The following is a 26,686-nucleotide window of genomic DNA, read 5'->3' as shown; positions in this document are numbered from 1 at the left end:
CTAAGCACAGTTTTTTTTTTTTTTCATCATAGAAGCAGATTAATTCAGCATGATCTGGGAAAATAATTACCCTTCATTTGAATGATCGAAAGACAATTGTGAGTTTTCACATTTCCAGTTTGAGCCAATAGTTATCAGTAGTTCTGTGTCTCTTCTGTATTTTTAAAGCTTTTAAAAAAAATTATATTAATCAGTTAATATTTTGAAACTGAGCTAACTTTAATGTGGACACTAAGCAGTTTGCTCAATTTGTTTTCTCAGTTTCAAATAAAGATGACTGATTCCTGATCACTAGCATACCCAGACCTGCTCAGACAAATCCAACTTTATCAGTCAACTTTATTTGCATAGAAAACTCTCCCACTCTCAAGTTCCTAAACCACAAATGCTTTATACATGTTAGAGCAAGAAATCAGCTATTCTCAGCTTCTTATTTTTGAAATCACTGCAACTGAGTATGTCTCAGACTTATTTAAATGTAGCTAATCCATTTCTTTGATGAGTGTTGTGTATGTGTAATGCTGGTATTCTTCATCTTTTTATTTTTCTATTAGATCTTTCTTATTATTAAAGGTTCACTCTTTCACAACCACTAGCACAAGTGTGTGTAACAGTCCAGAGAGTGTGTGTGTGTGTGTGTGTGTGTGTGTGTGTGTGTGTGTGTGTGTGTGTGTGTGTGTGTGTGTGTGTGTGTGTGTGTGTGTGTGTGTGTGTGTGTGTGTGTGTGTGTGTGTGTGTGTGTGTGTGTGTGTGTGTGTGTGTGTGTCTGAACTACAAGCAGGACCTAATATCATATAGGCTTGCATGTTTAAATAGCACTGGACTGACAGAAACATTCAGCACAGACCAGATCTCCATTTTCACCAACGTGAAACTGTGCCTTCAAATATTGCTGGTGAGTAGCTCAAGATTAATGAATATTAAAAATGATTAATTAGTTATGGAATAGAACACAAAAACTGCCATTATTACCAGACACATGAATATATGAGTAATATATATTTTGGAGTGACAACCCTACCCCTAAAAAGATAGCCTCCAGCAGTCATAGTCTTTGTTAAAGTATTAGTTCACTTTAAAATGAAAATGACCCCATCTGTTTGGGGGACATCTGTATATGTCTTTCTGATGAACACAATCAGAGTTATATTAATAAATATCCTGATGCTTTATAATGGCAGTGACGGGGTCCATTGAGTTTGAAGCTCAAAAAAGTGCATCCATTCATAATAAACATACTCCACACGGCTCTGGGGTTAATAAAGGTCTTCTGAAGTGTATTGATGGGGTTTTGTAAGAAAAATTTACATATTTAAAACTTTATAAAGTAAAATATCTAGCAGACTGTTATGGGAAAATGTAATCATAGCTATACATTAAACATTGCGCATGAAATGTTTATTGATTTGCATATATTCATACAGAACCAGCTTACTAGGTAAAAGGTCATATACAGAATATAGAGAACACATTCTACACTCAGGAGTCAGGATGGCCTAAACGTAGGGATCAGAGTTCAAATGAACGGCACACTTGGGATTTGAGCAAGTGCTGCTTTTCTTGTCATGTTTGGAAATTTACAGGAGGAGTGACTTTGTTTGGGAAACTGATAAAAAGCTGAGTGCTGTTATGTCTAGTTAGTGCACTCTGCAGACATTGAAGATGGCTGTATGACTGTGACTCATTTCTTGCAAGAAATAAAATCTTTATAAAGACAATTGGGCAAGGTTTTGTCTCTTATTCATTAATGCGGCGATAGTTGAAATTTTGCCACGACACAGACCACTTCCGTCTTCAGCTTATGAAGAAAACTAACGCCTCTTGCAGTTCAAAAACGCTACATTAATGACAGAATTTTCATTTTTGGGTGAACTATCCCTTTAACAAAATATTTCCTCATTTTGACCCAACCTGCCTTTGTTGCGCAACTGAACCAGCAACTTTACTGCACTCTTTTTGGTCATGTGCCATATTGTCTGACTTCTGGGGGAGAATGTTCCTCAGTTATCTTCTCTTTATCTATCCCTAACCCTTTAATGGCAATGTTTGGTGTTTTACCAGAATACCAGATTTATTTGATTTGCATACAGAGAACTTTAATTTAAGCAGTCATAACAATAGTAATAGCAGTTGCTCTTCTGGGCTATCTCTTATGTATTTTTAAAGCTTTTCAGATCGATTACATAAATCAATTGAAGCCACATTTTAATGTGAATAAGTTTAGCTAAGTTTCAAAATAAGAATCACTGATTAATTTAGGCCATCACTACTGTTCCCAGACCTTCACAGAAAAATCTATGTTTGCTATACAATACAACATAATGTATTGTACCACATACCATGATGTTTGGTCAATGTTCAGAGATGTTTGTGTCAACTTTATTTGCATAGTGCACTACTCCCACTCTGAAGTCTCTATTTAAACTACAAGAGCTCTGTACACTCTGGAGATAGGATGTGTTTTTCTTTGAGAGCTCCAATCCAAAATTAAGAAATTTCACATCGCTTATTCACCTTCTGTATTTATATTCAGTCAATTTTATTGATTGACACATTTATTTCCGTATCAGATTAGGCCTTACAGTCAGACAAGAAAACGCACAATGGCTCCATTTTTATCAACCTACTTCTTAGTTCTGATATCAGCGCAACTGGTGAGTATTTCTCATACTTGCGTTTAAGTAATCTTTTTTTAGTAAATCTTATAACGATACTGTGTGCTCATATACACATATTATTTTTTATAGGTCAAATCATCTGGTGTGTTTGAGCTGAAGGTTCACTCTTTCACAACCACCAGCAGCAGCAGCAGCGTGTGTAAAGAGTACAGAGACTGTCAGGTTTTTTTCCGTGTTTGCCTGAACTACACGCAGGATGTCATTTCATATAGGCTGGCATGTTCCAATGGCACTGGACTGACAGGAACATTCAGCACAGACCAGAGCTCCATTTCCACCAGTGCACCAATAACTGTGCCCTTTAACTTAAAGTGGCTGGTGAGTAGCTCAAAATGAGTGAACATTGAAAAATACTAATAGATATAATGTGTATAGCATATGCTACATATAGCATGAACTTTGCATATGCATACACAACAATGTCATTATTAACTGAAAGATATCCTGAAATAATCACAAAAAAGAAACGTGACTGCGGTTAGAGTCTTTGTTTATCCAATCAGAAGACTTTGAGCCACTTTCTGCCAGTAAATCATTTCTCAGTTCTCATGGCAGCCCATATATGGAGATCAGGAAGCTGAGAAAGACAGTTATCAGCTTGTCATGTGAGAATGCTATGTTGCTACCATTGCATTGATTTTGACCACTAACATCAAAATACCAAAGCAGATTCGAAATGAAGCCTTGTGAAGCTCTGAAGAAACTTTACTTTGATCATGCAGGGAAAAGATTCACAGCCTCGGTGCATTGACAACAGTGCCATCTGCTGATTCCCAACATTTACAGTAGCATAAAGCTGAGAATTGGGTGGGCAGGTGATTTGTTCAAGAAACATTTTTTATTATGCTGGTCTCTTCACATCTCTTTCCATGCTTCACATCCTGATAGAAATCACTAAATTTAGTGCTCAAAATGTATTTATACGAATATACACCAATCAGGCATAACATTATGACCTTCCTAATATTGTGTTGGTCCCTCTTTTGCTGCCAAAACAGCCCTGACCCGTCGAGGCATGGACTCCACTAGACCCCTAAAGGTGTGCTGTGGTATCTGGCACCAAGATGTTAGCAGCAGATCCTTTAAGTCCAGTAAGTTGTGAGGTGGGGCCTCCATGGATCTGACTTGTTTGTTCAGCACATCCCACAGATGCTCGATTGGATTGATATCTGGGGAATTTGGAGGCCAAGTCAACACCTCAAACTTGTTGTTGTGCTCCTCAAACTATTCCTGAACCATTTTTGGGGCATTATCCTGCTGAAAGAGGCCACATCCACGAGGGAATACCGTTTCCATGAAAGGTACGTGTCAAAGTAACATCCACATGGATGGCAGGACCCAAGGTTTCCCAGCAGAACATTGCCCAAAGCATCACACTGTCTCCACCGGCTTGCCTTCTTCCCATAGTGCATCCTGGTGTCATGTGTTCCCCAAGTAAGCAATGCACAAGTAAAAGAAAACATGGTTCATCAGACCAGGCCACCTTCTTCCATTGCTCCGTGGTCCAGTTCTGATGCTCACATGACCACTGTTGGCACTTTCGGTGATGGACAGGGGTCAGCATGGGCACCCTGACCGGTCTGTGGCTATGCAGCCCCATATGCAACAAACTGAGATGCACTGTGTATTCTGACACCTTTCTATCAGAACCAGCATTAACTACAGTAGCTAGTCTGTTTGATCGGACCACACGTGCCAGCCTTCACTCCCCAAATGCATCAATGAGCCATGATGACCCTGTCGCTGGTTCCCTACTGTTCCTTCCTTGGGCCACTTTTGATAGATACTGACCTCTGCAGACCGGGAACATCCCACAAGAGCTGCAGTTTTGGAGATGATCTGACCCAGTCCTCTAGCCATCACAATCTGGCCCTTCTCAAACTCGCTCAAATCCTATACGATTGCCCATTTTTCCTGCTTCTAACACATCAACTTTGAGAACAAAATGTTTACTTGCTGCCTAACATATCCCACCCACTAACAGATGCCGTGATGAAGAGATAATCAGTGTTGTCACATAATAATGTTATGCCTGATCGGTGTATATATATATCGTCTGTGGAAGGCGTAGGATCATAAAATGTTCGTCCAATAATTGCATTTGGTCCTAAAGCACTTGAGCAATAGAAGGAAACCTGTGATGTTATACTCTGAACGGTTTGTGACTCGAATGTATGTATTTCAATGGCAACACTATCAACGGCGAAATGAATCCGCAGCAGTCCGGTGATACAGGTCAGTGCTCTTCAAATTGCTTTTGTTCATTATTATTGTAATGTTATGTGCTTTGAGACATGAGGTAATTTAACGCCGTCTCTTGTGATGCTTTTGTTTGCTCTCTACTGTGCACATTCATGTGTTTTGAAGGAGGCGTGGCTTTGGAAACAGTCTGAAGAGAGGGTGGGATCTTATGCTTTCAAAGCTAGCTGGCTATTGCTAACCTCTCGGAAAATCACCTACCCTACCTTTAATGTGTTGTGATTCTTCTTGCAGATGCTATTACCGAGTAGGCCCTATACACTTTGGAACACAAATATTACATCAACAATACATAAAATGTCCAACAATTGAGTAAAGGTGTTTGATTTGCATTGGAGCCTTGGTGTCATATGTAACACTACTAATGTAAAGTTAAGTTCACTGGTCGTGTTTGCCAACATAATTCCTTTTATTCTTACCTGTGACACTTAGATGATGCATTTTTGCACACCTGTCACCCAACGTGACAACACCAACAGCCTAAACTGGTGCTCCATTCTATTTCTGATGAACGTGTGCGCTTGCACAACATCTGACAATAGTATACAAATGGATTTGAATGTTTTCTTTGAGTGCAATGCGACAACGGTCGTGCCCAGTGTAACATAGTATTACAAAATTGCAACTGTCATTACAGGGAACTGTCTCAGTGATAATTGAAGCATGGAATACAGAGTCCTCCAATGATCAGTCAGCAGGTATGCCCCTTATTTTTTTCATATTTTATTTACAGACCAGTGTTTAATAATGCATTTATTGTTTTTTCAGAGAATCTAAACAGTATGATTAGCCACTTCGCCACCAAAAGAGATCTTACTATTGGTGAGAAATGGTCCCAGGATGTGCACCTCGGAGAGCAAAGTAAACTACGCTTTTCCTACCGCGTAGTGTGCGATGAGTTCTACTATGGCGATGACTGCACTGATTTCTGCCGTTCACGGGATGACCCGTTCGGTCACTTTAACTGCGACGCCGCTGGCAATAGAGTTTGCTTGCCTAAATGGAAAGGCGACTATTGTGCAGAACGTTAGTGCTTTTTATTGTCCATTAACATCAATATGTAATACTGTATATATGTTTATTTATTGTCAGTATGTTACATTTTAGTCAGTTATATGATGTACATAATTATAAGGAAGAACAGGACCGAATATCAAATATACAGTAAATATTGTTGACTATGATTCCTCATTCCTCTCCCTCTCGTTTTAAACAGCTATCTGCTCATCCGGCTGTAGTGAGGAACATGGTTATTGTGAGGCCCCCGGTCAGTGCAGGTGCAACTACGGGTGGCAGGGCCCCCGCTGTGATGAGTGTATGCCTCACCCAGGGTGCATGCATGGCACCTGCAAACAACCATGGCAGTGCATGTGTGATGAGGGATGGCATGGCCTGTTGTGTGACAAGGGTCGAAATGACTGAATGTTTTCCTGGTTAAGTGTTTTCATTTATAACTGGCTGCTATGGGGAAGATGATAATGTCATGTTAACAATAAAGAGTGTTTCTGGCAAAATGTGACATTTTTATTATTAAACTGTTTAAAATTGTGAGCACCGTTTTAGGTCCTTTTTAGGGCCAGTGAGACATCAAGGAGACATTTTAACAGCAAATGTGCTCTGAATACAGAAAGGAGTTTCATGTATACCCACCATTATGTTATCATGAACCCTACTGGTAGATGTTAGAAGTACATCTTAAAAGCATCTTACTCCAGACAAAAAAAAAAAAAAAAAGGGCTTTCCAACTGCATTTTTTGCAGGCAACAAATGAATAGTAAATATTTCATTTTATAGTATATATTCACTTTAAAATATAAGCTGCTGTTCTAGTTACCTTTTTTAAGGGTTAGTTCATACAAAAATGAAAAGTCTGACCTTCATGTCGTTCCAAACCCGTAAGACTTTCATTGATTTTTGAAACACAAATGAAGATCTTTTTGATGAAATCTGAGAGCTTTCTGTCCCTCCATTGACAGCTACACAACTACCACTTTCACGCTTCAAAAAGTTAATAAAGTGATTGTAAAATGAATTCAAATGAATTGAGCGGTTTGACATGATTGCTTTATATGAGGAAACAGACTGAATTTTGGCTTTTATTCACATAAACATGTATCAGTATCAACGCACACATCAGTTATGATAAACGAAAGATCAAGTATGTTGGCTTGACCTGCGAGAAGAACCAATGAGTTTAATTCTCGTGTGTTACACAGCACGTTTGAACTTCCATAAGAACCAATGAGGTTTATTCTCGTGTTACGCAGCACGTTTGAGCCTCCGCAAGAACCAATGAGGTTCATTCTCGTGTTACGCAGTACGTTTCGACTTCTGTAAGAACCAATGAGGTTCAGTCTCGTGTTACGCAGTACGTTTGGACTTCTGTAAGAACCAATGAGGTTCATTCTCGTGTTACGCAGCACGTTTGGACTTCTGCAAGAACCAATGAGGTTCATTCTCGTGTTACACAGCATGTTTTGACTTCTGCAAGAACCAATGAGGTTCAGTCTCATGTTATGCAGCACGTTTGAACGTCCATAAGAACCAATGAGGTTTGTTCTTGCGTGTCAAGCATGACTGAGCTTCTGTTTATGTTCAATGTTTATGTGAATAAAAGCCTAAATTAAATTTGTTCTTCATATACAAAATTGATTAATACTTTTATGAAAGGGTTAGTTCACCCAAAAATGAAAATTCTGTCATTAATTACTTACCCTCATGTCGTTCGACACCCGTAAGACCTCCGTTGATCTTCGGAAAACAAATTAAGATATTTTAGTTGAAATCTGATGGCTCTGAAAGGCCTCCATTGGCACAATGCACGGTTCACTCTCAAGACCCTTAAAAGGTACTAAAGACGTCGTTACAAAGTCCATCTCACTACAGTGGTTCTACAATAACTTTATGAATCAGCGAGAATAGTCTTTGTGCGCAAAAAAAACCTAAACAACGACTTATATAGTGATGCCGATTTCAAAACACGGAATCATGAAGCATCGAAGCGTTATGAATCAGTGAGTCGAATCATGATTCGGATCGCGTGTCAAACCGCCAAACTGCTGAAATTTGGCGATCCAAACAGCTGAATCGACTCACTTAGGTCTTATGGGTGTCGAACGACATGAGGGTAAGTAATTAATGACAGAATTTTCATTTTTGGGTGAACTAACCCTTTAATCCTTATTTAAGAAAGTAAAATGTTGAGCAATTTTTAGGACTATGGTCTTTAGTATGTATAAAGGCTACTTAATGCATGTTTTCCTTACACTCCTGAAAATAAAGGTTCTTTGTTCACATTAATGATTCCATGAAGAAGCTTTAAAATCCATGAAACTTTTCCATTGCACAAAATATCCTTTCACGAGTTCACACTTACATATAATTTATGGAGAGTAATTTAACTGCGTATTTGGCGTGCTGTCCGGGGGGAGGGCTTCGAGCTCGGAATTTGGCCCGAACCCAGAGTACCCCCGTATATGCAAGTGGCTGATAAAATAAAAGTGTGGAGGAGGGGTGGTGGAGGGATGCTAGAAAACTGTCAATGAATGGAGGTAAGACTGCTGCGTGTATATATACCTCTTACTGTTGATTAGCTGAGTGCTCTCCACCTGTGTCAATTATCTGAACGTGCTCCTCCCGAACTATGTTTATAAAACATTATTTAGAGTGGAAAAGTTTCAAATGTTTTTCACACCTAGAAAATAAAAATCTTTTTAAAAACAGTTCCCTGAAAAGTTCTTAAAATGGTGCATCTATACAGCATCACTGTAAATTTTTATTTATTTTTTAGAGTTTATGTTGGAGTTACAATATTGTGGAAGGGTGTTTGAATACTTTTCGCTATATTGTTTTCAAAGTCAAGTATCCAAAGCAAATTATATATATATATACATATATATATATATATATATACATATATATATATATACATACATACATATATATATATATATATATATACATATATATATATATACATACATACATACATATATATATATATATATATATATATATATATATATATATATATATATATATATATAATATAATATAATATAATATATATATATAATATAATATATATATATAATATAATATATATATATAATATAATATATATATATAATATAATATATATATATAATATAATATATATATATAATATATATATATATAATATAATATATATATAATATAATATAATATAATATAATATAATATATATATATATATATATATATATATATATATATATAATATAACCCATATTATATAACCTTACCACAACAAAACAAGATCTATACACACAAGACAAACAGGTTAGCATGATAAATTAACAAGAAACACCTGTGATAAAGCATTGAGGACCATACTAAGGCCTAGTCCACACGTACACGGGTATTTTTATAACCAGAGTTTTTCCTCCTCCGTTTTAAAAAACAATCGCGTCCACACAAGCACGGTTTTAAAAAAAAATCTCCATCCACATGAAAATGCAAAACCGCGCTATGATTGGCTGCCTGATTTCAACATGGGTCCCACCCACGGCAGTGATGCACTGAGGGATGCCATGGGCTCAGTGAAACCCTTCTACAAGTTTAGTACAAGCTTTGGACTCAGTGACAGGTAAGGGGCAGGGCCCAAGTGGACTGAAGCTTCACACACTTGCCTTACTATGTTGTATTATTGCATTCTGGCACCTCTGTTCTGCAATACAATGAGATAACTGCGCATGTATCTGTATACATGTGATAAGTGCTATTAGCAGAGTTATTAAAAGCTATGTCCGCCATTGCATAGACTCCACTCATGTAAACAAAAGCGTTAACGGCGCACAAACTGATGTCAAAAAAAGGAGAGAACGGTGCACACTTCGACTTCACAAGACGAAATCTCCGGTTTCACCATCTACACGACAACGCTGTAACCGGAGTTTCTAAAAAACTTCACCCTGGCCGGAGTTTTCAAAAAAGTCTGGTTTCAGTAACCGGATGCTCCGTTTGCGTGTGGACGAACAGCCAAACTGCGTAGAAAAGGCTGCGGTTTTGAAAATACCCGTGTTCGTGTGGACAGGGCCTAAACGTTAGAGGATAAATGTGATTTTAAACAACATAAAGACTCATGAAGTTCAGTAGCTATGCAGAAAAATAAAGACAACAAAAACAACTTTGTGATTATAAACCATTTTAACCATTTCTAGGGTTTACAAAGAATGGTGTGAAAAAGGGAAAAACATCCAGTATGCGGCAGTCCTGTGGGCGAAAACGCCTTGTTGATGCTAGAGGTCAGAGGAGAATGGGCCGACTGATTCAAGCTGATAGAAGAGCAACTTTGACTGAAATAACCACTCGTTACAACCGAGGTATGCAGCAAAGCATTTGTGAAGCCACAACACGCACAACCTTGAGGCGGATGGGCTACAACAGCAGAAGACCCCACCGGTTACCACTCATCTCCACTACAAATAGGAAAAAGAGGCTACAATTTGCACGAGCTCATCAAAATTTGACAGTTGAAGACTGGAAAAATGTTGCCTGGTCTGATGAGTCTCGATTTCTGTTGAGACATTCAGATGGTAGAATCAGAATTTGGCGTAAACAGAATGAGAACATGGATCCATCATGCCTTGTTACCACTGTGCAGGCTGGTGGTGGTGGTGTAATGGTGTGGGGGATTTCTCGGCACACTTTAGGCCCCTTAGTGCCAATTGAGCATTACCTGAGCATTGTTTCTGACCATGTGCATCCCTTTATGACCACCACGTACCCATCCTCTGATGGCTACTTCCAGCAGGATAATGCACCATGTCACAAAGCTTGAATCATTTCAAATTGGTTTCTTGAACATGACAATGAGTTCACTGTACTAAAATGGCCCCCACAGTCACTAGATCTCAACCCAATAGAGCATCTTTGGGATGTGGTGGAACGGAGCTTCGTGCCCTGGATGTGCATCCCACAAATCTCCATCAACTGCAAGATGCTATCCTATCAATATGGGCCAACATTTCTAAAGAATGCTTTCAGCACCTTGTTGAATCAATGCCACGTAGAATTAAGGCAGTTCTGATGGCGAAAGGGGGTCAAACACAGTATTAGTATGGTGTTCCTAATAATCCTTTAGGGTGAGAGTAGTTTTCAAGCACATTACACTACATAAATATGAACGTTACATTATTTAGCATTTTTAGCAACGTTTTAAGGTTTAAAATTATGTTATAGATATAAAGGAAAACCTAATAAACATCACCACACAGACACCTCTTGATTAAATCCATTTTGTTTTATTATAGTCACATAAATTATACATTATAGTTACACGAATTATGCGTGTCGTGTATAACTGCAATGTGATCAACAGTATGCTATTTCTTAGTTGTCAACCCTAACAAAGCAAATCTTTTTCATCCCTAATCAATCACAATCATTCATTGCACAATTTTACAGAACATTCCACAATTACATCAAAACAAAATCTAGCAGGTTTCCCTTGTATTGGCTTTGGACACAGTCACCTACAGTTTTTGTTGTAATGAGTAATGATTTTAGGAGTCCAGTTTCCAGTTTGGATTAAACTGTACTTGGGATTGTCACCGGAAAGATAAGAGCGAGGCAGCTACTAACCACATATTCCACTCATTCATTTTTATCAGGATCCTGTAATATAATACAATTATTCATAGAATCTCTGAAGACGACAGTTTCACAGTTGATCCTAAATTGATCCCAAACCCAGGATAGAGCGGCTGAGTGAATGTGGTCTGGACTCTGTGGATGAGGGTCATTGTGTCAGAGACGCTGTAGAAGGACAGAATCCCTGCACCGTGATCCACATACACTCCTATTCTAGAGGAGCTGGAGACTACAGGGAGTTTAACCACTTTCTGATTGTGTCTGAATGCAGACCTAGAGTCAGAGCAGGACAATCTCCAGGAGTGATCATTAAATCCAAAAACACAATCATCATCATCTCCTTTCCTGCTGATGCTCTTATATGACAATGATATACCCACCCCAGCTGTCCCACTCCACTCGACCTCCCAGTAACAGCGTCCACACACACTCTCTCTACACAACACCTGAGAAAAAGCATGAAATCTGTCTGGATGAACAGGGTACTGTTGGTCAGCCCCAATAAAAGTAGCCACTCTGTTGCCTTCAGACAGATGGAGGTATTTATGGGCAGTGTTTGAATCCAAGGTGAGTTGACAGGAATCTGATTGAAAAAGATATAACAATTTGGCAGTCATTTTTAGTCTGAATTTGTAACCTGCATTTATGAAACAAGACCTGTAAGGGTAAACTTTTTCTTGAAGATTCATACATTTCTGAGTTTGCTTTAATAATAACACTTACATTGCAAGAAGTCATCTCTGGTCCAGACTTCATTGGCAGTTACAATTTCAATATATGCCAGGACTGAAACCAACAGACATATACACTGTAATTCACAAGCTATTTCCTTAATTGTATTTTATTTAGAGCATGATTCAATTTAGTAAAGGAATATCCAGTACTTTACCTTTACCAAATATATTTTCTGTTGCTTCTTTGCAGACGTATTCAAGTTTCCCTCTTAGCATAGAGACAGATAGAGAAAAATCATCATAAGAGAGAAGAGAACTGACACTGATGCCGTCTGTGGATGCAGGAGGAACGGAGAGAGACTGGAAACTCTACACAAAGAAAAAACAAAAGAACAGATATTTGAATATTCAATGAGTCTCATTCACTAATATGTACACATGTATTTGTGCGTAAATCTGTGTCAACATGTTTTCATGTAGAAATCAAATCTCATCAGTAAATTTGCACTAAAATTGATTCTGAATGTATTAGAGTGCATGAATAAATTAATGAAATTAGAAATTAAATACACTTTGTCCCCAAAAGAAAAGAAAAAAAAATATATATAAATGAAAAATAAAAATAATTCCTATACACACCCTTAAAAAAAAAAAAACACTCATTCATCATTTAAAGGAGTAGTTCACTTTACAATGAAAATTAGCCCATGATTTACACACCCTCAAGCCATCAGGTGTATATGTCTTTCTTCTTTCTGATGAACACAATCAGAGTTATATTAATAAATATCCTGACGCTTCAGAGCTTTAGAAATGGCAGTGATGGGGTCCATTGAGTTTGAAGCTCAAAAAAGTGCATCCATTCATAATAAACTTACTCCATGCGGGGGTTAATAAAGGCTTTCTGAAGTGAATCGATGCGTTTGTGTAAGAAAAATATCCATACTTAAAATATATTTGTAAAAAAAAAGTAAAATATCTAGCTGCCACCAGACCGCGTTTCATTGGTTAACTCAATCACACAGTCACCTAAAAACTTTGGACTTTGTGGATTCAGTTTAGAGTTCAGAAAACACATCGATCTATCAGTTTGTGGTACCTACACTGAAAAAAAATATTGTTGGGTTAACTTAAAGTAAGTACCCTGGCTGCCTTAAAATCTTGAGTTCATTGAAATTAAAAAATGGTTTAATAAATAGAAACTCAAAATATTATTGTATCTGAACCACAAATAAAATAAAAATGTTGTGATAAATCATGAAAATAGCACAATTTGGCATGTTTCACTGCATTATTACAAATAAAACACAATTACGCAATAAGCTTACAAAAATTTTTAATAATATTTGAATAAAGGGTGATGTCGATTCTCAAATGTTCATTGTATTAACTCAAATTTTTTATTTCAATGAACTCAATTTTAAGGCAACCAGGTAACTTACCTTTAAAATATTTTTTTACAGTGTACTCTATACTAAGATTACATACATACACATAACTCAACATGACCAGATTCATGGCACCATTATTGTCAGAATAACAACTGCTCTTTACATGTCTGTTAAAGCACTTTAAAGCAATGGTTCTTTTTTAAAATGTAATTTAAACTTAATTTAAAGGAACACACCGACCTTTTGGGACTTTAGCTTATTCACCGTATCCCCCCAGAGTTAGATAAGTCCATACATACCATTTTCATCTCCGTGCGTGCCTTAACTCTGTCTGACGCACCCGCCGCTAGCCTAGCTTAGCACAAAGACTGGAGGTAAACAGCTCCAGCTAGCCTACTGCTCAATAAGTGATAAAATAATACCAACATTTTCCCATTTACATGTTGTGATGTGTATAGTTACATCGTGTCAGAGCAGGCTCAAGGCATAAGCGACTGCTTAGGGCCCTCTTTGCCACCAGGAGGCCCCCAAGAGCACATTAAATGACTTTTTGCAGTATGTTATTTCATGATGATTGAAATCACGAAATGGCCTTAAACAATTACTAAATAAACTGTTTTATATGTGAATATAGTAAAGTGTGATTTAATCATGTGATCAAAGCTGAATTTATCATTATTACTCCAGTCTTTAGTCTCACATGATCCTTCAGAATTCATTCTGATATGAGGATTTGACACTCAAGAAACATTTATGATTATTATCAATGGTGAAAACAGTTGTGTACAATATTTTTAGGATTTTTTGAAAGCTTTCTATTTCAGAGAAATGCTGTTCTTTTGAACCTATTCATCAAAGAATCCTGGGGAAAAGTGAGCAAATTCAGCATAAGACACTAGGCTACTTAATTTTTTTTTTTATACATATCCCAGTCTGAACTGTAGTACTTTGGCTTTGAATATTAACACCTGACCACACCTGTGGGTTTGCTACTGTTACCATTACTGGCAGACATGATGAAAGCAACACAGCTACAACTACTAAAATTGATACTGGGTGTCCGAATTATCAAGAATTGACAATAGTCAATCGTATTGGTGGCACCGAGGGGCCCCCAAATTAAATTCTGCTTAGGGCCCCATAAGGGCTTGGGCCGGCCCTGCATCATGTACTAAGACAGACAGAAAATGAAATCCTCTCATTCCTGCGTAATGATGAAGGAACTTTGCTGCCGCACCATGAGCTGATATTACGCAGTGCCTGAAAACAGGCTAACTTCCGTCAACATAACCAACGTGACAACCTGCTTGCACAGGGAGCGTGCTGGGGACTATTTTCAGGCGCTGCGTAATATCATTGCGCCGCTGCACCCATGGTACGGCTCAAAGTTCCTTGATTACTACGCAGGAATGGGAGTATAGTTCCTAGCCATATCAGTCTAGAAAATTGCAACTTTTCATTTTCCGTCGATCTTAGTACACGATGTAAGTATACACATCACAACATGTAAATGGGAAAATGTTGGTATTATTTTATCACTTATTGAGCAGTAGGCTAGCTGGAGCTGTTTACCTCCAGTCTTTGTGCTAAGCTAGGCTAGCGGTGGGTGTGTCAGACAGAGTTATGGCACACACGGAGATGAAAATGGTATGTATGGACTTATCTAACTCTGGGGGATACGGTGAATAAGCTAAAGTCCCAAAAAGTCGGTGTGTTCCTTTAAACTGAATTAAAGTGCTAAAAACTAAATAATCCCCAAAACTATGCCCATCGTTTGTGCTGATTTGATTCGTTAAAGCTACACTTTAGCTTATTCCTAGCTAAAAACACTTAGTTCTTTAAAAAATATATGTGCTCATTAATGTATATTTACTTCTTTCAAGTAATGAAGTATTCTCGTAAGTTTATAATATGCTATTGAAAATACATATGGGTGAGGGGTTTGAATGCGGGTCGCCATGTTGCCCCTCCATCTTGAAAGTACATTAACCAAAGAGGGACATACCCGTAAATTCAAGCTTCGCCTTTCGCGTTTTAACCGTGTCTAATGTGGACGAGGTCGAACTGGAAGCCATGTTAATCTTGGACTAAATCGGCCACTGTAGGAGTTAAAACGAAATCGGAATTTAGAGGAACAGAAACTAATATTCACTGGATGGTCATATACCTTTTCACCGCTAGATGGGGGAAAATATCACACAGTGTAGCTTGACCCTCAATATCGATTTATTTTTATTTTTATAAAGGAGCATACAGCATGCACAAACAAAATGAATTGAGGTTAATTCATGTATAATTTTATATAATACTTACATTTATTGTATAATTGCAACAAAAATACCCATAGGAAATATTTTAAAGCTACACTGTGTGATATTTTCCCCCATCTAGCAGTGAAAAGGTATATGACCATCCAGTGAATATTAGTTTCTGTTCCTCTCAATTCCGATTTCGTTTTAACTCCTACGGTGGCCGATTTAGTCCAAGATTAACATGGCTTCCAGTTCGACCTCGTCCACATTCGACACGATGCCATCGAGTGTTAAAACGCGAAAGGCAAAGCTTGAATTTATAAGTATGTCCCTCTTTGGCTAATGTACTTTCAAGATGGAGGGGCAACATGGCGACCCGCATTCGAACCCCTCACCCGTATGTATTTTCATTGCCATATGATAAAAATACGAGAATACTTTATTACTTGAAAGAAGTAAATATACATTAATGAGCACATATATTTTTGAAAGAACTAAGTGTTTTTAGCTAAGAATAAACTAAAAAAGTTACACAGTGTAGCTTTACGCAATATAATGGGGCGGGCTTTAAATAGATTTGGACATTGGGAAGAGAGAGGGGTGGGGCTGTGGTCAAAAAGATTGAACAAGGAGTCAAAAAACTCCGAATTTTTTATTTTTAGAAACTCTTCACTGTAATAATAAGGTCATCTAAAATGTCTTGCTTCTGAGATCAGTTACCTGTAGGAAATGTATGTGATCATCTGTGTGTGAAAGCTTCTTCAGCTCAGCGTCTCTCCTCCTCAGATCATCAATCTCCTGCTCCAGTCGCTTCAAGAGTCCTTCAGCTCGACTCACTGCAGTCTTTTCTTTATCTCTGATCATCTGTGTCACCTCAGATCGGCTTCTCTCAATAGAGCGGATCAGTTCAGTAAAGAGCCTCTCACTGTCCTTCACTGCCGCCTGTGCGGAGCGCTGTTAGGACACACACACAATCAGACCGCTCACTCACTGAGCTTCAGGGAGACTGGGCTCCTCAATGACTAGAGTCCTTAAAGAACCTAAGACATTTCTGACTCCCCTTAAACTCACCTTATGCGTCTTCACAATCTCTTTCAGCTCCTGGAGCTCTTTCTCTCCCTCCTGGATTCTCTGCAGGAACTTTCTTTGTATGTCCCCCAACTGTTTCTGTAACAGTAACAGATAACGTGTCTTACTGAATTGCATCATAAATGTATACGTTATTAAGACTTGCTTTTCATACCTGTTTCTCAGATCTCTCTGCTTCAGTCGAAACAGTATCATGATTTGTGTGTTTGTCCATCGTACATAGCAAACAAATACAATGCTGGTCAGTACGACAAAAAACCTCCATCAGTCGGTCATGTTGAGGGCAGATCATCTGCGCCAGTCGTCCAGTAGCATCGGTTATCTTGTGTCGTCTACCTGAGTGAAACTCCTCATGTCGCTCAAAGTGAGTTTGACAGTAAGACTCCAGACACACCAGACAGGACTTGACAGCTTTATATTTTCTCCCAGTACAGACATCACACTCCACATCATCAGGTCCAGCGTAACTGAGAGCAGGACAAGAAGTTTGCATTTTGATTTTCCTCAGATTCTCCACCATTTCAGCAAACATCACATTCTTGTTTAAAGCAGGTCTTGGAGTGAAGGTCTGTCTGCACTGAGGGCAGCTGTACACTCTCTCCTGATCTTCTTGATTCCAGCAGTGTGTAATGCAGCTCATACAGTAACTGTGTCCACAGGGGATGGTCACTGGATCCTTCAGTAGATCCAGACAGATCGAACAGCTGAACTGATCCTGAGCCCACAAAATACTGGCGTCTGCCATTTCACTGCACGTAGACACAGACAGAGAGAAACATACAGCCATCCTGACTTGAGCTTGAGAAAGGTGTGTTTTAAAGATAGGACTCAACTGTAGAATTACAACTCCAGTGACAGCTTCTTCGCACAGAGATATTACTTACCTTAAAAAGTTTGTCAACTTTGATCCTTATCTGAAAATCTATTTTGGAATGCTGTACCGGAGTAGGCTAAGACAATAGCCAGCGAGAGTGAGAGAGAAAGACAACAGACAGACGCATAGATTTCTTTTCTTTTTCAGGTTTCCTGCATGGTTCTGCAGTTTCCTGGTTCTGCGTTTGAGAAACTGAAACAAGCAGTTTGTGAAAATACGAGGTTAAAATCGACCGGTAGAGGGCGTTTTAATGACTCTGCCAGATCTCTCTCTCTGTAAGAAATGACTGTTTTTATAATAAAAAATAGTTGAAAATGCAACGTTAAAACCACTGAATTGGTTAATTGTGAGTCAACTATGAGAAAATATGTTATAGTAAGTAAACTGTGATGTATCTATTCAAATGAAAACACGTGAGATGGCATGTCTGAATTGTTATAGCCTCACTCATTTACTGACAAACTCAGCACACCTGCACAAACGCGTGCCACGCCCTCAAAATCCCCCAGCACTATAGCTACGGAATCTCTATTGTCTCAAATGCAAAACATGTAGGTTGTGATGGGCAGACCCAGAGCCATATAGAGAGAGAGTTGCGACAACGGAAGTTCAAAACGGACATCTTGGAAGCAAGAGCCAAACAAAAAAGAGGAAAAGGACCAACAGTAGCCAAGCTTCAACATCCAGCAACCAGCAAACAGCTCCAGAGGTGCTATCAAATCCATTAATTGTTGCCATGGAAACTCTTGGACTAACCATAAGCACCCAGCCAACATCACTACTACTCCTCAACCTACCAGCACCCAGCCAACATCACTAGCACTCCTCAACCTACCAGCACCCAGCCAACATCACTAGCACTCCTCAACCTACCAGTTTTTCAGCTGAGCTTAAATATAGACAGGCAAAGTTAATTGAATCATAATGCCTAAAACACTAAATGTATGTCGAATGCATTTTATCATTAAAGAAATGTATTCTTAAAACACGTGTAATAATCCTCATTTTACCACTTTACACACACCAGCTGTCACGCGCCCAAACGTTATATTTAACTAATATGCAACTTTCCATACCTTGCACAAAAAAAAAAGTTTAGAATACTTTTCTCTAATTTCACAACGATGGATGAAACGGAATTAAAATAACAGATTTAACCATTAATACGGTGTTCGATAATAACTTTATCCAGTAGCCGATCCAAGCCTAATCTGTCATCTGATAACATCACTAATCTAATTTAATGAAGAATAATCTACACAAGCAGGCTTTAATGTACAAGATATTATGATTAAGATGAGCTGATAATTTAAAATTATACTGATTAAACGTCTTACCTTTTAAAAGTGCATCACAAACGGTCTGTTCTGCTGTAACTCTATGGCGCGGCTGCTACTTCCGGGAACTATTGAGAGTCTCCACGAGCCGCCATTGCTGTAAAAAAACCGTTCCATTGGAGTCTATGGAGTTGTCGCAACTCTCTCTCTATATGGCTCTGGGCAGACCGAGGCTTCATGAAGCACTGAAACATTTGAAGCAAATGTGGCATATTGTTTCGAAGCTTCGAATCAATCCGACACCCGTCTCTACGGCGACATCTAGTGGTCACTTGCATGTGTTGATCTGAAATACCTTGACAATGGTCCATGTTAAAAAATAAAATAAAACATCTGTCTGACAACTACATGATCTTGGTTTTGTAACCTGTAGCCTCCTCATTGTGAATAACTATAGTTTTCTTGTGGTCATGAAAAATGAACATTAATAAAATAAAAAAGCCACAATGTGTCACATTTGTTACATAACATTTTTATTCAGAAATATTATTTGCTCTGCTGTTGAAGGAGTTAGCTGACTTCTTTTTTTTTTTCTTTTTTTTTTTTTTTACATATAATTTCTCCAGCCTTTGAAAGAATCCTCTCACATGGGACACTTGTTGTCCTCTGAGTCTGCACCCTCCAGAATGCCAGGATGAGCTCCTCAAATGGTGCATCAAGACTAGCTGCCTATCACAATACACACATCTCACTTTATTTGGTGTTTCCAAATGGAAATGAACCCACACCACAGATGTACGGCATCTCTTGTAATGGACAATAGCAAATAACTTCCTGATTAACAACATCCTCATGCTGGGAAAATGTTATATACACAAATGCAAGTTCTTAAAGGTGAAACCAAGATTTGATTAATTTCATAATGAGTTTAACTCGTATACAAAAGCCCTCAAAGTTCTGAAAATGCAATCAGTCTTGTTTCCATTATAGAAGAATATGATCTTCAAACAAAACCCTAGCCCCTTTAATGTTTTTTTTGTTTCTTTTATTATGATTTGCCTGATATATTTTTCTACTGTACTTTCAAGCACCTGATCTGTATTTTGTAATACAAAAATGTTCTGTTATTGCCATGCTGTTTGTAAATGATTATTTATTCAGCAATAAAAAAAATTACGGCATCTCTTATGTGGAGCCTTCATTTTTATCTATTCTATTAATATATCTCTATATATCACCTATGAATCTATATAATTCTATATCTCTAACTTATGCTGTGCTATCTGTCAATATCTAACTTAGCCTATATGAATGTGTCACTATATCTATCCTATCTGTCACCACTGTCTATACCTATCAGTCAATATATCTCATTTAAATCTAGCCTAACTAACCAAAGCACACTATATATCTCACTTATAGCCTATCACAAAATCTCTCTCCTCTCACAAAAACCGACGAGGTGAAGATGGATTAACTTCAGTTTTAAACTGTGGTGAATTAGGTTTATGTGTGACTGACTGTGTGGTTTGTTCCCGCCCCCTTTAATCAACGCAGTTTCGGAAGGCGCCACCTGGGGCACGTTCAAAGCTCAAACCGGTGCGCAACGTTTTGCTACGGTTTCCGGTTGAACGTCATGTTTCCTGGAAACGGTGTGCAACGGTGTGCAACGGGTTTGAGATGCGTTTGATCTCGTTTGGTGGGTGTGTCAAAAATGACAGCCCAATCAGCGGCAAAATGTATATAAACCACGCAGTATTAAAGAGACAGCTCACACAATGGAAGTAAAGTTGTTTAATGTGTCCGCTGGTATTAGAAGACATGATTGTCGTAAGAGTTTAATATATATATATATATATATATATATATATATATATATATATATATATATATATATATATATATATATATATATATATATATATATATATATATTTATATATTTATATATATATATTTATATATAGGCTATATAATCAACATGATGATGTATTTATTTATATCTTTAGCTTAATTGCAAGGCAAGTTTATTTATATACCAAATTTCATATATGGTAATTGCTTGACATAAAGTGAGAAAGAAAATACAAGCTATTAAAAAAGTAAGAACTAGAAATAAAATGATTTAAGTTAGAATTGATTACCAGGAGATGAAAAAGGTTCATTAAATGGGATTGGGATGTTGTCTTTTATTCTGGACGGCAAGGGCAGTGATTGCATGTATTTTGCAGTATTAAACACGTATTTATATCGATTTCATCAGGCTCCGAAAATTCCACAAAAAGAACACAAAGAATGGCCTTCTCGGCTGCCATAGTTACAACTCTTGCGTCAACAGAACAGGGTGTTCAACGCAGCACCGTTACCGTTTAAAAAACGTTTTGCAACGTTTTGTCGGGGCTGAACGCAGCCCAGATGAAACACTTCAGAGCTTCATTTAGCCATAGTCACGTGACATGGGTGTTTCGAATCACTGTTCGGGTCAGGGGATCTCTGGATAATCCGTAATTCGTTTGGAGTTATAAAACGAAAATACCGTTTTTCTGTTTTTTGTTTCAAAACGAAAAACCAAATAACCGTTTTTGGTGTCAGAATCAAAAAACGAAAAACCAATTAAAAACGGTCCGTTTTTCGTTTTGAACTTCAGTCAGTTCGTTTTTCGTTTATAAACCAAAAACGGAAGTCACGTGGTCTATTCCTTTTTTGGAAGCGAAAGTTACCGGTAACACTTTCAAAATAGAAGTAACTATGGTTAACGAGGTGATTGTAGACTAACTATAACGTTTTTTAGTGCCACTAAAGTAGCACTGGGTGTGAGAAAAAAAAAAAACACTTAAGTTAACTGAAATAAAAATTAAAACTAATAAAATAATAACTCTGGCTGTTAGGGAGAATTAAACATTTGTAAGAACATTGGTGACCTGTAACTTCAGATTAAGACAAGTGAACTAATTTTATATGTAGCTTAGGATAGCAGGAAGCCTATTTATTTATAAGTTTCTATTATTTAATTCACATTTTAGTTTTGTAACATATGTCTTGCTATGTGGAAGCTCAACCAGCAGAGGTCACTCTACCCCCTTCTGCGCACCGACTCTTTCTGTGGGACAACAGGCAACAAGGGTTTGACCTTTTGACTTGTGTTTATATCAAATAGAAGGCAAGCACTGCTACCAACAGAAGCTAATCACTGAGTTTGAAGGGTGTGCAGAACTTCACGTGCCTTCCAGCTCCTCCTTCTATGGCACTATAGCTGTTAAAAACTCCCAGCTTCCACCATCTACTGTTACCCCTTCTGTGTCAAAACAAAACTCTTCCAAAACAAATCTATAAAGTTGTATACCTTTTATTTTCATTCGCATTTTTCTCCAGTGTAATATACTTATTATGTTAGTAAAGTAGATGAAATATTTTTTTATGCAGCTTGTAGTTCTCATTAGTTATGTAGACCTACTTGTGTGTGAAACCTAGCCTTACTCAGTCAAAAATTAACTCTAGCCCTGGGACTTTCAGATCTTTTAGTGCTTTTTTGGGTTTAATTCTGTTTGATGAACCACCAGGGAAAGGCAGTGCTCTGTACTCTTGGTACTTGTGTAAAGTAAAATAAAAGTGAAGTTAAATTATTCAGTTTTGGTACTCTGGTACTACCCTAGTACTCGTGTCAGGGCCTCCCAGAGTTTCCCCAATACCTGGAGGATGTGAGCCTGTGCACTGTGTGCTGGGTTTAAGGACTGATGATAGTAGCAAGACTGGCCCCAGTCACCTACCATCACTCTCTCTTCAAATAAATGCTGGACTGGCAGGACACCACTCCTTCCTCCGGCACCATAAAAGGGCCTTTGTTGTCACTTTCAGATATTTACATCATGGTTTATGGTAAGCCACATCTTTGAATTGTGGCACTACTTTTGTGGAATTGGATGATGTCAACTTATGTCTTTAAATACAAATGTACATCACAATGTACAAAGGTACAGTGAAGCAGGGCTCTGCATTGCAACTCTTTCACTTGCATATATGCCCTTAAATGATTTACAAGCATATTGGGTCAGTGAAGACTAAAACCTAGGCAAGGCAAGGCAAGGCAAGTTTATTTATATAGCACATTTCATACACAGTGGCAATTCAAAGTGCTTTACATAGAAGAAATTAAAAAATAATAAAAAGAAATAAGAATAATTAAAACAGTTAAGAAAAAAATAAAATAAAATACAGTACAGTACAGTCGGACGAACATTGGCACAGTGCTCATTCATTAAATGCATAGCTAAACAGATGTGTTTTGAGTCTGGATTTGAAAGTGACTATTATTGTAAAACGAGTAAAAACCATGTGAAAATCACCCATTAAATGAAGCCTCTTCTAAAGATGTGTTTTTCATTTATAGGCCTATGCAATGTGAACATGGTTGTACAGTGGTGGTCCAGACACAAAAAAATCTCTGTAAAGCTGCTTTGAAACAATCTACATTGTTAAAAGCGCTATATAAATGAAGATGACTTGACTATAACATTTACAGTAGGTTTTAGTCTTCACTGACCCAATATGCTTGTAAATCATTTAAGGGCATATATGCAAGTGAAAGAGTTGCAATGCAGAGCCCTGCTTCACTGTACCTTTGTACATTGTGATGTACATTTGTATTTAAAGACATAAGTTGACATCATCCAATTCCACAAAAGTAGTGCCACAATTCAAAGATGTGGCTTACCATAAACCATGATGTAAATATCTGAAAGTGACAACAAAGGCCCTTTTATGGTGCCGGAGGAAGGAGTGGTGTCCTGCCAGTCCAGCATTTATTTGAAGAGAGAGTGATGGTAGGTGACTGGGGCCAGTCTTGCTACTATCATCAGTCCTTAAACCCAGCACACAGTGCACAGGCTCACATCCTCTAGGTATTGGGGAAACTCTGGGAGGCCCTGACACGAGTACTAGGGTAGTACCAGAGTACCAAAACTGAATAATTTAACTTCACTTTTATTTTACTTTACACAAGTACCAAGAGTACAGAGCACTGCCTTTCCCTGGTGGTTCATCAAACAGAATTAAACCCAAAAAAGCACTAAAAGATCTGAAAGTCCCAGGGCTAGAGTTAATTTTTGACTGAGTAAGGCTAGGTTTCACACACAAGTAGGTCTACATAACTAATGAGAACTACAAGCTGCATAAAAAATATTTCATCTACTTTACTAACATAATAAGTATATTACACTGGAGAAAAATGCGAATGAAAATAAAAGGTATACAACTTTATAGATTTGTTTTGGAAGAGTTTTGTTTTGACACAGAAGGGGTAACAGTAGATGGTGGAAGCTGGGAGTTTTTAACAGCTATAGTGCCATAGAAGGAGGAGCTGGAAGGCACGTGAAGTTCTGCACACCCTTCAAACTCAGTGATTAGCTTCTGTTGGTAGCAGTGCTTGCCTTCTATTTGATATAAACACAAGTCAAAAGGTCAAACCCTTGTTGCCTGTTGTCCCACAGAAAGAGTCGGTGCGCAGAAGGGGGTAGAGTGACCTCTGCTGGTTGAGCTTCCACATAGCAAGACATATGTTACAAAACTAAAATGTGAATTAAATAATAGAAACTTATAAATAAATAGGCTTCCTGCTATCCTAAGCTACATATAAAATTAGTTCACTTGTCTTAATCTGAAGTTACAGGTCACCAATGTTCTTACAAATGTTTAATTCTCCCTAACAGCCAGAGTTATTATTTTATTAGTTTTAATTTTTATTTCAGTTAACTTAAGTGTTTTTTTTTTCTCACACCCAGTGCTACTTTAGTGGCACTAAAAAACGTTATAGTTAGTCTACAATCACCTCGTTAACCATAGTTACTTCTATTTTGAAAGTGTTACCGGTAACTTTCGCTTCCAAAAAAGGAATAGACCACGTGACTTCCGTTTTTGGTTTATAAACGAAAAACGAACTGACTGAAGTTCAAAACGAAAAACGGACCGTTTTTAATTGGTTTTTCGTTTTTTGATTCTGACACCAAAAACGGTTATTTGGTTTTTCGTTTTGAAACAAAAAACAGAAAAACGGTATTTTCGTTTTATAACTCCAAACGAATTACGGATTATCCAGAGATCCCCTGACCGTTCGGAGCAGTGTTTCGAAACATCTGCGCTTCGGGATCTCGGCAAAGCCCCGAAACGTCTGTTTCGCGTCTGCCATCCCTAGTCTCTCTCATATCCCTATCTTCACCTCGTGGGTTTTTGTGAGAGGAGAGAGATTTTGTGATAGCAGTGATTTTGTGATATAGGCCTAGGCTAAGTGAGATTTATAGTCCGCTTTGGTTAGATAGGCTATATTTAGGCTAGATTTAAATTAGATATATTGACTGATAGGTATCGACAATGACAGATAGGATAGATATAGTGACACATTCATATGTTAGAAAGTGACAGATAGCACAGCATAAGTGAGAGATATAGAATTATATAGATTCATAGGTGATAAATAGATAGATATATTATTAGAATAGATAAAAATGGAGGCTCCACATAATGCCGTACATTTATTTTAATGCTGAACAAATAATCATTTACAAACAGCATGGCAATAACAGAACATTTTTGTATTACAAAATACAGATCAGGTGCTTGAAAGTACAATAGAAAAATATATCCGGGAAATCATAATAAAAGAAAGACTGACGTTACTTTCCCGCCGGAACACGACCCCCCTCAGCCAGACTGAGTGGCAAAAGAGATACAAATGACGTTTGCTGAAAAATAACGAAAAAGCAAAGAAAAAAAAACAGATGGTGTGTATTTTATGTGGTGGTTGACACTTTGCTAGCTCTACATAAAAAAAGAAAAGGGAAAAGTAATGATATCTTGTAAGTAGCCTATAGGGTTGTCGAGTTACTGACGCATTCAGGTGTTAGTGCACCTGTCGTTCATACCTTTTAAGATATGGCGCTATTATATCAAGCTAGATTCAGGCTATAGCCTACGTACTCTTTTAGCGCTCGCTAAATAAATACATATTTAAATTAAAAACCTACTCATTGATGTTATTTCGAACGCGGCCAATATCCGGTTTTTCCCGTGTTTGTCGGAACTACACGCAGGATGTCATTTCAGGGCTGGCATGTTGAAATGGCACTGGACAGAGGGACATTCAGCACAGACCAGAGCTCCACTTCCACTGGCTGGTGAGTAGCTCAAAATGAATGAACATTAATATGACAAATATGTATATAACAGATATAATATGTATCGCATGCTACATTCAAATGCATCCCAATGGTGTAAAACTCAAGGTGTATTATGCTATCATGACCCCTGCTGGTAGATATCGGAACTACATCTTCTGGCTGCAAAAAGCCTTTTTCTCCATTGACAGTCATTCTAAAAATAATTTTATTCTGACTGCATTTTGCAGGCAACATATGGATTGTGAATATTTCATTTGATATATTTGTATATAGTAAATATTCACTTTAAAATACAAGATGCCTTGCTTTTTGAGGGCTCTTAAAAGGTTAAGTTAGTTCATACAAAAATGACAAGTCTGTCATCATTTACTCACTTTCATGCCTTCCA

The 26,686-nt window shown here is 37.8% G+C and overlaps 2 protein-coding genes across 4 annotated transcripts; one reads left to right on the top strand and one right to left on the bottom strand.

The window, feature by feature from the left end:
- Window positions 1–2,402: 2,402 nt before the first annotated feature.
- Window positions 2,403–6,487, top strand: LOC307128246 (delta-like protein C). Its single transcript, XM_079819950.1, has 5 exons — window positions 2,403–2,654; window positions 2,748–2,996; window positions 5,575–5,635; window positions 5,706–5,963; window positions 6,154–6,487. The coding sequence occupies exons 1-5, from the start codon at window positions 2,604–2,606 to the stop codon at window positions 6,357–6,359; spliced, it is 825 nt and encodes a 274-aa protein (XP_079676076.1). The 5' UTR covers window positions 2,403–2,603; the 3' UTR covers window positions 6,360–6,487.
- A 4,625-nt stretch (window positions 6,488–11,112) lies between these two features.
- On the bottom strand, window positions 11,113–19,440 carry LOC307128235 (tripartite motif-containing protein 16-like). 3 transcript variants are annotated; one of them, XM_079819937.1, is made up of 7 exons: window positions 19,190–19,440; window positions 17,133–17,727; window positions 16,961–17,056; window positions 16,610–16,843; window positions 12,462–12,615; window positions 12,296–12,358; window positions 11,113–12,155 (listed from the first exon to the last, which is right to left on the bottom strand). In XM_079819937.1, the coding sequence occupies exons 2-7, from the start codon at window positions 17,721–17,723 to the stop codon at window positions 11,617–11,619; spliced, it is 1,677 nt and encodes a 558-aa protein (XP_079676063.1). In that variant the 5' UTR covers window positions 17,724–17,727; window positions 19,190–19,440; the 3' UTR covers window positions 11,113–11,616. The 3 variants fall into 3 exon arrangements, with proteins under 3 accessions (XP_079676063.1, XP_079676064.1, XP_079676062.1); XM_079819938.1 differs by lacking the exon at window positions 19,190–19,440 and adding an exon at window positions 17,863–18,728; XM_079819936.1 differs by lacking the exon at window positions 19,190–19,440 and having other exon boundaries at window positions 17,133–17,864.
- Window positions 19,441–26,686: the final 7,246 nt, after the last annotated feature.

Source organism: Gobio gobio (genome assembly GCF_949357685.1).
Source record: "Gobio gobio genome assembly, chromosome: 6".
Lineage (NCBI taxonomy): Eukaryota > Metazoa > Chordata > Actinopteri > Cypriniformes > Gobionidae > Gobio > Gobio gobio.
Note: the sequence above shows the minus strand (reverse complement) of the source record. Positions and strands in the feature narration are given on the sequence as shown.